The 12,172-nt window shown below is 49.7% G+C and overlaps 1 protein-coding gene across 1 annotated transcript; it reads left to right on the forward strand.

Moving 5' to 3' along the window:
* Positions 1-1,171: 1,171 nt before the first annotated feature.
* Positions 1,172-11,362, forward strand: SMIM10L3 (small integral membrane protein 10 like 3). Its single transcript, XM_070417062.1, has 2 exons — positions 1,172-1,556; positions 11,261-11,362. Exons 1-2 carry the CDS (start codon positions 1,371-1,373, stop codon positions 11,279-11,281), a joined length of 207 nt encoding a protein of 68 aa, XP_070273163.1. The 5' UTR covers positions 1,172-1,370; the 3' UTR covers positions 11,282-11,362.
* Positions 11,363-12,172: the final 810 nt, after the last annotated feature.

A 12,172-nucleotide genomic window follows, 5' to 3' on the forward strand; every position in this document is an offset into this window, starting at 1 on the left:
CAGCCTGAGGACTGAAGGGTCTCGGGTTAGGTTCCGGTCATGGGCACATGCCCAGGTTGTGGGTTTGGTCCCCAGTGGGGGACGTGCAGAAGGCGGCCGATCAGTGTTTCTCATCATTGATGTTTCTATCTCTCTCCCTCTACCTTCCTCTCTGAAATCAATAAAAATATATTTAAAAAAAAGAAAAAGAAAAGAAAAAAGAGAAACAATAATGCTAAATAGATTATAGATGAATAAAATGAAGATTTTAAGAAAATGATTTTGAATGTGAATTCATTTCAGGGTAGAGAATTTTAAAATGACTTTTAAAAATTATTGCAAACTTATTTTGTGGCAAAGGATTTTTACATTTAAATCCATTTTCACACTTGCTTTCTGTTCTTGCCACCTTAAAGGACTTAAAACTTGCATTTCATTATCAGAGAAACTCGTTTGTCCCTCCCGTACCGAATTCCCAGACTTCCTCGTGGGTAGGCAGAAGTAATGACATAAAATACTTTGTCTGAAACTAGAAGGAAGGTATCTACCTTCGCACCACACAAACCTTTGATAGGAACCTATGTGCTTAAGTAGGAATGTAAAAACTCACTGTCAACCCCTTCCCCAAAGACCCAGAACAGCAGACGTTTTGGAAGTTTCAATATTTTTACTTTTCACATCAGGGGCTTTAACTAATATCAAAATGATGAAAAATCAAACTTTATATAAGTGGACACTGAATGGGAATGGCTGGGACCACAAGCGATCTACGGATAGAATGTTCTGTCCGTTGGCCCCAAGAAGCTTCGCTTTGTTTGCTTTTCATAGTTGTGTGAAGACGTACCTAACATAAAATTTACCCTTCTAGTGCTTTTTTAAGCATACAGGGCATTAAGTGCGTTCAGAGTTGTGTGCTCTCCAATTCCAGTTCACGCGTCCCCGCCTCCCTTTGTTTTTATTTTCTGGCTCGCCAGTAGGGGGCGGCCGCAGCCAGCGCACCAGCCGCCCTCCCGGAGACACCGCCTGCGCATGCGCGTCTCACCTGCGGGAAGGTGACCGGGGGCGGGGCCTGGGGCGGGGCCGTGGCGCGCAGGCGCGGCAGGGCATTGTGACGTCAGGCGGGGCGGCCGGGCCCGGAGCGGGCGGTGTCTCCCCGTGGCGCTTCCCACAGGGTGACGCGCGGACTCCCCTCCCCGCGGCCCGCCCGCCGGCCGCCTCGCCGCCGCCTCCCTCGCTCCCTCAGCGCGCCGAGCGCGGGCCAGCGGCCGGGGCGGAGGCCCGGGGGCGACGCGGGGCCTGTTCGAGGGCGGGCGGCGGGCTTCCGAGCGCCGGGCGGCTCGGGTTCGCGGCCGGGCAGTGCGCGGCGGGCCGGCGGCGGGCGCGGGGTCTATATGGCGGCGGCTCTGTCGGGCCTGGCTGTCCGCCTCTCGCGCTCGGCCGCCGCCCGCTCCTATGGGGTCTTCTGCAAGGGGCTGACCCGCACGCTGCTCATCTTCTTCGACCTGGCCTGGCGGCTGCGCATCAACTTCCCCTACCTCTACATCGTGGCATCCATGATGCTCAACGTCCGCCTGCAGGTGGGTGAGCCGCGCCCGCCGGCCCCTCGCCCCCGACCCTCCCCGCGCGCCGGTCCGCCCCCCTCGCCCCGGGCGACGGAGATGCCGTCGCGGCTGCGGGTCTGCATGCGGAGAGCGTGCCTAGCGCCGTGCATTTCTCCTGCCACCCGCGGGAGGAAGCCCCGCTGCGGGCATTGTTGTCCCCGTTCTGCAAACAGGCGGGGGGCGGGGGCGGGGGCGGCGGGGGGCGGGGGCTGGAGCGCTGGCCTCGGCTAAGGGCCTGCTGCCGGGGCGCGGGCCCGCGGAGAGGCGGGGGGCGGAGGATGAGGCCCAGAAATCAGGATTTTAAAACGATTCCCAGGTGATTCTAATGTGCAGCCAAGGTTGAGAACCACTGATCTAGTGGGACGAGAAGTCGATTGAGAATTACTCCTTTCTAAGTGTGCTGTCATACGTGACTGTAAAAGAAAACTCGGTACATGATGTTGAGAATTAGTTTTGTACCATTAAAAAAATCGCCTTTCTCTCTTGTGCACCGATGTTTATGACCACCTGCCTAGTCCGGGCCGCCGTGGCCACTCACCTGGACGATCACTCCGCCTCCCATCTGTGTTCCTCCAGGTGGAAGGTCATGTCATTCTTCACAGAAAAACAAAAAAACACAAAACCACACAGAACTTTGCATTGCACACAGAATGCAGGTCTGACTTCTCTTCCTCTTTCTAGACGATCACCTAGCTTGTTTCTTGCTCACTATTCTTTTTCACACTTTCCCATCTACCATCTGGCTGCGCCAAGCCCACCCCGGCCCCAGGACATTGGCAGTTTTTTGCCGCCTCGAGTGCTCTTCCCCGGCTTTTTGCGTGCCTGTACCTTTTCCCTCTTCAGCTCTCTTCTCAGAGAGGACCTTGGTGATCACCAGCCCTGTTGATGGGATCTTGCACCTGCGCTCTTCATTGCAAGAGCGCTGCAGGCTTGTTTGTTTCAGATGCAATAAGGAATCCAAATCTCTCATTGTTTGTAGGGCAGGGAAATAATCTGCAAAGGTCATTCCAATACACATTTCATAACTAGGAACCGACAGGCTAATGATTGAGGGTAAGTGCATTTCGAAGGAGGGAGATTGGCTCTGTTCCAGTGGTGTGGGCAGTCAGGAGAGCTCGGCGCACCAGTCCCCAAAGCCCATCGGAGGTCGCTTGGTGGACTTGAGGCCCCGTAACAGTCCAGGTGCAGCGCAGCTTTAGTGAATCATGGGAGCTGAACGCTCCCCGAGTCCACCGTGGGCCTTTGTCGTCGGGTCAGGGGTGAGTGGGGGTGGGGGTGCACACAAGGTGGTGGCCAGGGACCTCAGGGAAGGGCTAAGAACAGGGTGGGGATTTTAGGGGTGATCTCGGCTTGATCAAGTGCAGCAGCAGCCATGTCACGTACCGAGGGGGACGGTGGGAGTGGGGTGTCTCTTTTTGACTGTAATAGTTACATCTGCTACTTTAAATTCCCCTGCAGGTTTAGGGTTTCTGTTCATTTGCGGAAAATCACTATCGTACCTGATTTGAGGGTTTAATTGTTCTGGCCTCTGCTAAAGGGAAGTGCAACAGAAAATAGAACCTGAGGAAAGGGGACAGCCCTGGCTCACCACTTTCCTTCTACTCAGAACACTGTACCCGTCCTCTCCATTCCCCGGGCGCTGGGATCTGTTTTGCAAGCAACAAGGAACAAAGGACTCCATTCCCCCCATGTTCACTTAGAACCCCCAGCTTATTTGGAGGGCAGCGGCACATTTTAAGGAGGTTGACATCTCTTTACTGTGAAAGATGATTAAATGAGAAAACAGTTGCAAAATGTTTTATAAACCGGGAAGGGTTAAGATCTTAAAATACTGTGTGTAAGCAGCCTTAATCTAGAGCCATTAGCATCCTGCTTGCTTGTACAAAATCTGAAATACATGGCAGTAAAAAAACTGAGAATTCATACAAACTACTAAGTGTAGTAAAAGCAAGGTAGGAAACTGTACTGAGAGCCCATTGTAATTGATCAGCCCTGCCGACACCTCAGTTATGTGCCTGCTGGAAGAATCAAGTGTCTCAGCCCCAGCTCACCCAGATTCGTATAACTACTAACAGAGGGAATAAAGAAGAACAGTTGGAGAGCAGAAGGCATGTGCAGGTTGATGATAGCTGTCAAACTGCATTGTCAAGTGTCCTTGTGCTCCTACGACGCCACCGTCAGCCGCTCTGCCCTGTGCTCACCAGGCCTGAGCCCCTTCCTTCGGCCCCTCCCTCTTCTCATTCTGTTTCTAACTGCTCCTCATAGTCTTCTTTTTCTGAATGACTGTCTAAGTCCATAGCTCATATGTTTCAGTGCTTACCTATCACTTGAAAACCACATTCATTCATTCCAGTCAGGAAAATAGTCCAGGAAGGCAGGTGAGGATGGGGAAGCAGTCAGAGGGAGTGTCATTGATAAGATTGCATTTGAGCAAAACTTTGAAGGAGGTGAGGCTCTTAGCCTCAGAAATGTCTGGGTTAGAAGAGTACTGCGCTTTGCACAGAGAAGGCCCTCTAGCTGGCGCAAGCCTCGTGTTCCGGAGCAGTAGGCAGCTGGTCATTGAGGAAGGAGGTGGCAGGAACCCCCATAGTGTGGCTCAGTGGTTTAGTGTCGACATATGAACGAGGAGGTCACAGTTTGAATCCCGGTCAGGGCACATGCCTGGGTTTCAGGTTCAATCCCCAGTAGCGGGGTGTGCAGGAGGCAGCTGATCAATGATGTTTCTAGCTCTCTCTTCCTCTCCCTTTCTCTCTGAAATCAATACAGGTATGTTTTTAGAAAAAGAAGTGGCAGGAGACTCAGACTGAAGTTTAGGGGAAGCTCACGTGGTGTCCTATAGGCATTGGAAGGACTTTGGCTTCCACTCTGACGAAATGACCTTAGGACTGAACAACTTCAAAAATTCATAAAGATTCCAAACCCTCGTCCCAGGGTCAGTTGCAGTCTGACATGAATTTTATTCTGTTGCTCGATTTCCATCAGGTTTCTAGAAGAGAACTGGGGGAAATTATAGACGATTAAGAAAACATTATAAAAGCTTAAAAGCTTTGCAGAAGCTTAATCGACCAAGTCAAAAGCAGGAGCTCCGTTAAACAGTTTGTTCTGGCTTCTGAGATAGTGAACAATTATATACTTTGGGATGATAAATACCAAACATATAAGAAGCATAGAAATACTATGTAGTCTTTTCTGTCAACTGAATGCTTTAAGCACTCTTCATAAACTGAAACACTTTCAACCTAGTAAAATATGAAAGAGGGCTACAGTGAACACCTGTATCCTTGACTCAAGTTTATTTAATATTTTTAAAAAATATTTTTATTGATTTCAGAGAGGAAGGAAGTGGGAGAGAACGATAGAAACATCAGTGATGAGAGAGAATCATTGATCGGCTACCTCCTGCACGCCCCACACTGGGGATTGAGCCCGCAACCAGGCATGTGCCCTGACTGGGAATTGAACCCTGACCTCCTGGTTCATAGGTAGACACTCAGCCACTGAGCCACACCAGTTGGACGAGTTTGGGGTTTTTTAATTGACTTTAGAGAGAGAGAGAGAGAAACATGGATTTGTTGTTCCACTGATTTATGCATTCATTGGTCCATTATTGTATGTGCCTTGACCGGGGATCGAACCTGCAACTTTGGTGTGCCAGGGCAACACTAACCAACTGAGCTGCCCGGTCAGGGCAGGTTTTTAAAGTCTTACAAGTGTGGGCAGATATTAGAGTGTATGAGTCAGATCGATATGTGCTTATGTTAAAACATACCCACCATATGTAAAGAAAAGCACGTTTAGCACAGCCAGCGTGGTTCAGTGGTTGAGCGTCTACTTATGAACCAGGAGGTCACGGTTCAATTCTTGGTCAGGGCACATGCCTGGGTTGTGGGCTCAATCCCTAGTGAGGCGTGCAGGCAGCAGCTGATGAATGATTTTCTCTCATTATTGATGTTTCCATCTCTCTCCCTCTTCCTTTCTTAAATCAATAAAAAAAATATATTTTTTTAAAAAAGCAAAACAAGTTTAAAGTGGGCCCTAACCTTATACCTTATATAAAAATTTACTCAAAATGGATTAAAGACCTAACCATAAGAACCAAAACTGTAAAACTCTTCGGGAAGAAAACGTAGGGGGAAATCATGATACTGAATTTGGCAGTGATTTCTTGCCAAAAGCAGAGGCAACAACAACAAAAAAAATTAGACTTCATCAAAATTAAAAATGTTTGTGCATCAAAGGACACTATCAAGAGAGTGAAAAAGACAACTCAGAGATGGGAAAAAGTATTTGCAAACGATATATCTGATAAGAATTAACATCCAGGATATAGAAAGAACTCAGCTCAACAACAATAAAAACAACCCAATTCAAACACCACCAAAGGATTTGAAAAGACAGTTCTCACTTTCCCTTCCCTAACCTGAGCTATTAATGGCTACAGATGGCCAGTTACCCACGAAAAGGCGGACACGTCCATGTCCTCATCCGGTGGTCACCTCTCCGTCCTCTGCCTTACAGATCCCCTCAGCAGCATCGTCACTCCTCCCTAGCACTCGGGGTGGCCACAATCGCTGCTGTTTATTGGATGCTCTGGGGTGCCGGTCAGAAAAGATGCGGGTGCTCTTTCACACATTGAGTCCTCCACGTTCGGAGGAAAGGGCGTGGCCCAGAGTCCCCAGCGGGGCAGCTGGCCTCGGAGGTGTGGGCCCCGTACCTTTGGCACCAGGTGATAGAATGAGGAACCGGGTGGTGGCTCAGGAGGCTGCACAGCTGGCTCCTTGAGGGCCGCTGTGATGCTGAGTGACTAGAGCGGCAGGAATCGGTGCTGCAGTGCTTCCTGTGGTCATGATTCAGCTTGCAGACAGGACGGAGTCCTTCCTGCTTCGCCCCGAAGCTGGGAGCAGTTGGAGGAATCCGTTTCAGCCACGCCCTGGTCTGATCATTCAGTCATGAGCGCAAGGGTGTTCAGGGGAATGAATGATGGTCACGCCTGAAAGCCGAGGAGGTGGGGATGGTCTTGCCGTGTGTTTGCGCGCCATCACAGATGGGACCCTGCTCCGAGCCCGTTGTCATCGACCTGGCTGAGCAGCCCCTGTCGTGTGGCTGTGCCTCCTCCCAGGCCCCTTTGGGAGCAGCCTTACCGGCTGGATTTCAGAAGCTTGGAGGCCAGGATATTTTTAGTATCCAGACCATCAGGTTCCTGAGGCCATTAATAGCTCAGGTCTGGGAAGGGAAGGTGACGGCAGTCCAAGAGGGCAGCAGCTGCCTAAGTGGGTCAGGCTATTGTCACCAGTGGCCACTGCCTCTAGCTGGCAGGGATTTTTGTGGAAGGTGACTTCTCGTGGCTGCACCGAGGATCCTGGACACACCAGACGGTCTTGTTCTCTGTGCGCCTCACCCGCTCCAGCTTCTGGCTCCATTTTCAACCTTTGCCATATATTTTGGGGGAGGGAGGAGGGGAAGAGAACTAGTTCAGGAGTCTACTCACAGTCCGGCTCTTTATTTTCCTGAATCATACTGTCTTGAGCTTTAAAATAGACTCCTCCCTTCATTCTAGTGGCTCAGTTTTGGGGGATAAGTTTGTGTGCCATGATTTATGCTGCTTATTATGTTACTAGAGGCCTGGTGCATGAATTCGTGCACAGGTGGGGTCCCTAGGCCTGGCCGGCGATCAGGGCTGATCAGGGCTGCAGGAGGTTGGCTGTGGGAACTCACTGACCACCAGAGTGCAGCTCCTGCATTGAGCGTCTGCCTTCTGGTGGACAGTGTGCATCATAGCGACCGGTCGACTGGTCGTTCGGTTGCTTAGGCTTTTATATATATAGATAGGCGTAACACGGGAGTGAGAGATGATGGCATAGCTGGGGCCAAGGAGAGTTTATTACATGATCATGTGTGCTTTATTTGCTACAACATGATGTACCAACATATGTGTAATATAGTGAAATAAACACAAAAAAATGCTTTACAAATGACTTGTCTGGAAATTGTATGAAAGTTATTCCTGTCTCTCAAGATAGAAGTAGTGTGTGTAACAGCCTAATGTCAGAAGAGCTGGCTGGTGGAGGGCTCAGAGCCAAATGTCTTCACTGAGCTGAAGCTTTTGTTAATAGAATTAAGTGCAGAGTTTATAACAACTCACTGAAGAACTAGAAGATCTTCAGCAAAAAACTTATTCTATCCTTATTAAATACATCATTACTTTATTGATTCCATGAATGGTGCCTTATTTAAAACATTTTAACACAATTCTGGGAATACTTCATCTTCTGAACAGTACTAAGTCCTTGTACAAGGACATAATAGAAGTGGTTAGAAACTAATTTTCCTGGGAGTTGGCCTATATTAAATGACCTGCTTTTCTTAAGAATTTTTAAAACCTATATTAAAATGTATTAAAGGCATATTAGGGAATGCTTCCATTTCAGGAAAATGTTCAGTCTTAGTGTATTTCAAATTAGTAAACTAAATGTAAGATTTGACATTATATAGTTTGGAAGTTAATTTGAGAGAGTCCGTCAAGAGAAGTTAATTATATTTGACTTGGTAAATTTTGAAAGTATTGTTTTGAGTTGTAGACAGAATTCACACTTACAAGAATTGTACCTCTTGCCGTAGCTGATTTGGCTCAGTGATAGAGAGTCAGCCTACAGACTGAAGGGGCCGGGGTTTGATTCTGGTCAAGAGCACATGCCTGGGTTGTGGGCTCTATCCCCATAGGGGGTGTGCAGGAGGCAGCCAATCAATGATTCTCTCTCATCATGGATATTTCTATCTCTGTCTCTCTCTCTCCCTTCCTCTCTGACATCAATAAAAATATATTAAAAAAAAAAAAGAATTGCACCTCTTGCCCTGGCTGGTGTGGCTCAGTGGTTGAGCATCATCCCATGCACTAAGAAGTCACCGGTCAGGGCACATGCCCTAATTTCGGGCTCGATCCCCAGTAATAGGCATGCAGGAGGCAGCTGATCAATGGCGCTCTCTCTTTGTCCCTTCCTCTCTGAAATAAATAAAAACATATTAAAATAAAAAAGAATTGCACCTCTTAAAAGTTCTCATCACAAGAACAAAAAAACCACACCTATAACTACAATGATGTATGTTGATTGTGGTGATCATTTTGCAATATATACAGATACAGAATGTTGTACACCTGAAGCTAATAGAATGTTATGTCATTTATATCTCAACTTAAAAAAGATTGCACCTTACATTTGTATATTGCTTTATATTTTCCAGTTGTATATAGAGTATGGTCACACTGCTAGCAGAAAGTTTTGTGCATGCCCCACAGATATATATAGGGTGTCCCCAAGAAATGTATACACACACTGCATAATGATAAAGGCAGTGCTTGTTAAAATATGTCTCGTTTTCAAAATTGTGCTTTCAGCTGTTACAGGGTGCTCCAAAAAATGTATATACACTCTGGCTCCCATTAATAATTCCAGTGGGTTAAATCTGAAAAACATCAATTTAGGTGTGTATACTTTTTTGGGGGACACCCTATTTATATATACTATTTATAAACTATATATTTTGCTCTACCAAAATATGGCATATATTATAAAGCATAGAAAAAGTTAAAAGGGGGTGAGATAGAAATGAACTAAGCAGAGGTGTTCTGATATAGTCTCCCATGCCTTGAGGTGGGTTCACCCCATGATGGCTGGAAGGTTGTGTGTAGTTTTCGAGGTTTACCTGGAGCTCACTAAGCTGTTTGTGCAGGGAACACACGTGTGTAAAACCCCTCTTTTTGATCACTCAGTGCAGTTGGCGTCTCCCTCCCTGGTGGCTCTGGTCTCTATGGTCTTTAGGTCTCAGAGATCCTGGCCTTGTGCCCTCAGCATGACCATGTTCTGTCCACGTCCGATACTGCTTCCCAAGGCTGGCCTCAGAGTGCCATCCTCCAGCTCTGACATCTCTGAGATGAGGTCTTTATCTTATTATATATTTATTAGAGGCCCGGTGCACAAGATTTGTGCACTGAGGTGGGGGGTGTTCCCCCTCAGCCTGGCCTGTGCCCTCTCGCAGTCCGGGAGCCCTAAGGGGATGTCCACTGACAGCTTAGCCCCGCCAGGGAGTCGGACATTCTTAGCACTGCTGTGGAGGCACCGCCAGCCTTGAGCCGGCTTCTGGCTGGACAGTGCTCCTCCTGTGGGAGCGCACTAACCACCAGGGGGCAGTTCCTGCATTGAGCGTCTGCCCCGTGGTGGTCAGTGTGCGTTATAGCGACTGGTAGTTCTGCTGTTCGGTCGATTTGCATATTAGCCTTTTATTATATGGGATAGGATAGGATGTATGTATTTATTTATTTATTTTTGTTAATCCTCATCCAAGGATATTTTTCCATTGATTTTTAGGGAGAGTGGAAGAGAGAGGGAAAGACAGAGAGAAACATTGATATGAGAGAAACACATTGATTGGTTGCCTCCTGCACGAGCCCTGACCAGGGCCTGTGCCAGGGAGGAGCTTGCAAACAAGGTACGTGACCGGAATCGAACCGGAACCCTTTGGTCCTTAGGCTGACGCTCTATCCACTGGGCCACCTGCTAGGGCGAGATGAGGTCTCTTAATTTAGCTGCTCAGCGAAGCCCCAGTCCAGCTCTCAGTGTGTCCCTATCTGAACGCCTCCCCACTTTCAGTTAATGGCCCCTCATGACCCAGAATTGAAAGTCAGAAGAAACCTCTGGGTTATCTCACCCTCTTTACATCGGGTCAGCCACTACCTTTAAAGAAATACTTTCTCTCCTCGTTGCTCTCACAGCCCGACGCCGTCGTTTTCCCTGCGCTGTTGGCACAGCCTCCTGATTGGCCTCATGCGGTTCCTTTCCCGTCTACCCACCGCACTGCCGCCAGAGTAATTCATCTTAAACGCAACCTAGCACGCGGCTGGGACCCCGTGTCTCCCCACCCCCTGCAGAGGCCGTCCAGGCTCCTGGTGCCAGTGGCTGTGCCTCCCTGGTTGGCTCCCCATCCTTAGCCCTGTGCCTTCTGCTCCAGCCTCCACCAGAGGCTGTTTTCTTCTCCCTGTGCTCTCCTTCCATTTCTAAAACCATTCGCACACGGAGGCAGTCTTACAGCCCAAAGAGCCCCCTAGTTCCCCAGGGTTAGTTAGCTTCCTGCCTCCGTCGCTCCACGCCCATAGCCGGCCACTCTCGCTGCAGCTGCTTCTCTCGCGGTGACAGCCTTGCCTCTGAATTGGGTGCTTGTGGTGTTGCTTCTCGACTGTTTGCTCGTGGGCTTTGTCCGTGTCACAGCAGTGGGAGGGCTTGGTCAACACCGGACCCAAAAGTAAAGTCGCTTCCACTCCTGGGAGTGGCTCATCCCAGCGGAGCTCTGAGCGTCATCTCATTGGGACCCTGCAGGGAAGTCCTTGGCGGCGCCATGGCCTCGTCCAGTTCCATCCTGGTCACAGAGAGGGCACTTTATTAAACCAACACAAACAACTGCTGCTGTGCAAAAACAAACCCAGGGTTATGTTTAAGTGTTGTTCGGAAGCTATGTGAATGCAGTGCTGTTCTTCTCATTGTAATCTTTCATTGGCAGGTTGTCATCCTGTTTTCCATCAAAAGTAGGGCTCGTGTACGAGAGGCCTTCCTGCTTGTTAGGAAATAGCTGTGTGTGACTCTCTTGGACTCCTCGTCACTGTGACACTTCAATGTGGTTGTCTGTTCCAGGTTCATATCGAGATCCATTGACGACTTTCCACCGACTGGCACGGGCGTGTCCTGGGGCCCCCGCCGCAGAAACGCAGCATGAGGGACGGGACAGGGACTGTGGGCACCTGCCTCGAGGAAGTGCCGCCCGGGGACTCGGCCAAGCGACCGTGTAGCCTTCGAACAGAGGAGAGCCCTCGCCCACCAGGCGTCCCTTCCTGGGCGAAGCAGCCTGCGGGTGATGTTCATGGAAATTTACAAAATGAGACATTATCATTGGAAATGAAAAGTGACCTGAGTGAGGCCTGGCTTCACAGTGGCACCAAAGTGCTTGCATATTTGAAAGAATCATTAAGAAGAAATTCGGCTTCCACGGCGGCTCAGGGCCAGACTGTGGATCTGTTCTTTGCTCCTGCGGAGGGGTGTTTTGCTGGCGTGTCCTGTGGTGTCGAGGCGGCCCTGGTGAGGGACTGGCTGGGAGGCGGGCCCAGGGCCACCAACAGCCACAGAGGCCGGTGCCACAGAGGAGAGCCTGGGGGGGCAGGACTGCCATGCGGCTTGTGGTCAGGAACGGGCATCTCTGCGGGCGCACCGAGGGCTCTTCTGGAGGGGCGAGGCTCTGAGTCGGAACCGCCTGGCCGGTATTCGGTCCCGTCCACAGTGCTGCACGCGCGGCTTGAAGTACTCCCAGAGATGGCAGCGCGTTTCCCGGGCACTCAGAGCCCGCACTGCCCGAGCAGACAGAGCGCACCCCGGACCTCCGCGGACCTGCCGCGGCGCCGGCACCTCGGCTGTGCAGGCTTCTGAAGCAGCAAAGCCATGATGCCGTGGTTAAGGTACAAGCTGCACAATAAAAATAGTGAGATTCCTTTACAAGTTGTCCTAGGATGATTTCTTTCCAGTCTGCCTGATGCGAACAGTGCAGCCGCGAGG

This window comes from Myotis yumanensis, unplaced genomic scaffold (assembly GCF_028538775.1).
Source record: "Myotis yumanensis isolate MYYU_CA2020_CCGP unplaced genomic scaffold, mMyoYum1.0.hap1 SCAF_5, whole genome shotgun sequence".
NCBI lineage: Eukaryota > Metazoa > Chordata > Mammalia > Chiroptera > Vespertilionidae > Myotis > Myotis yumanensis.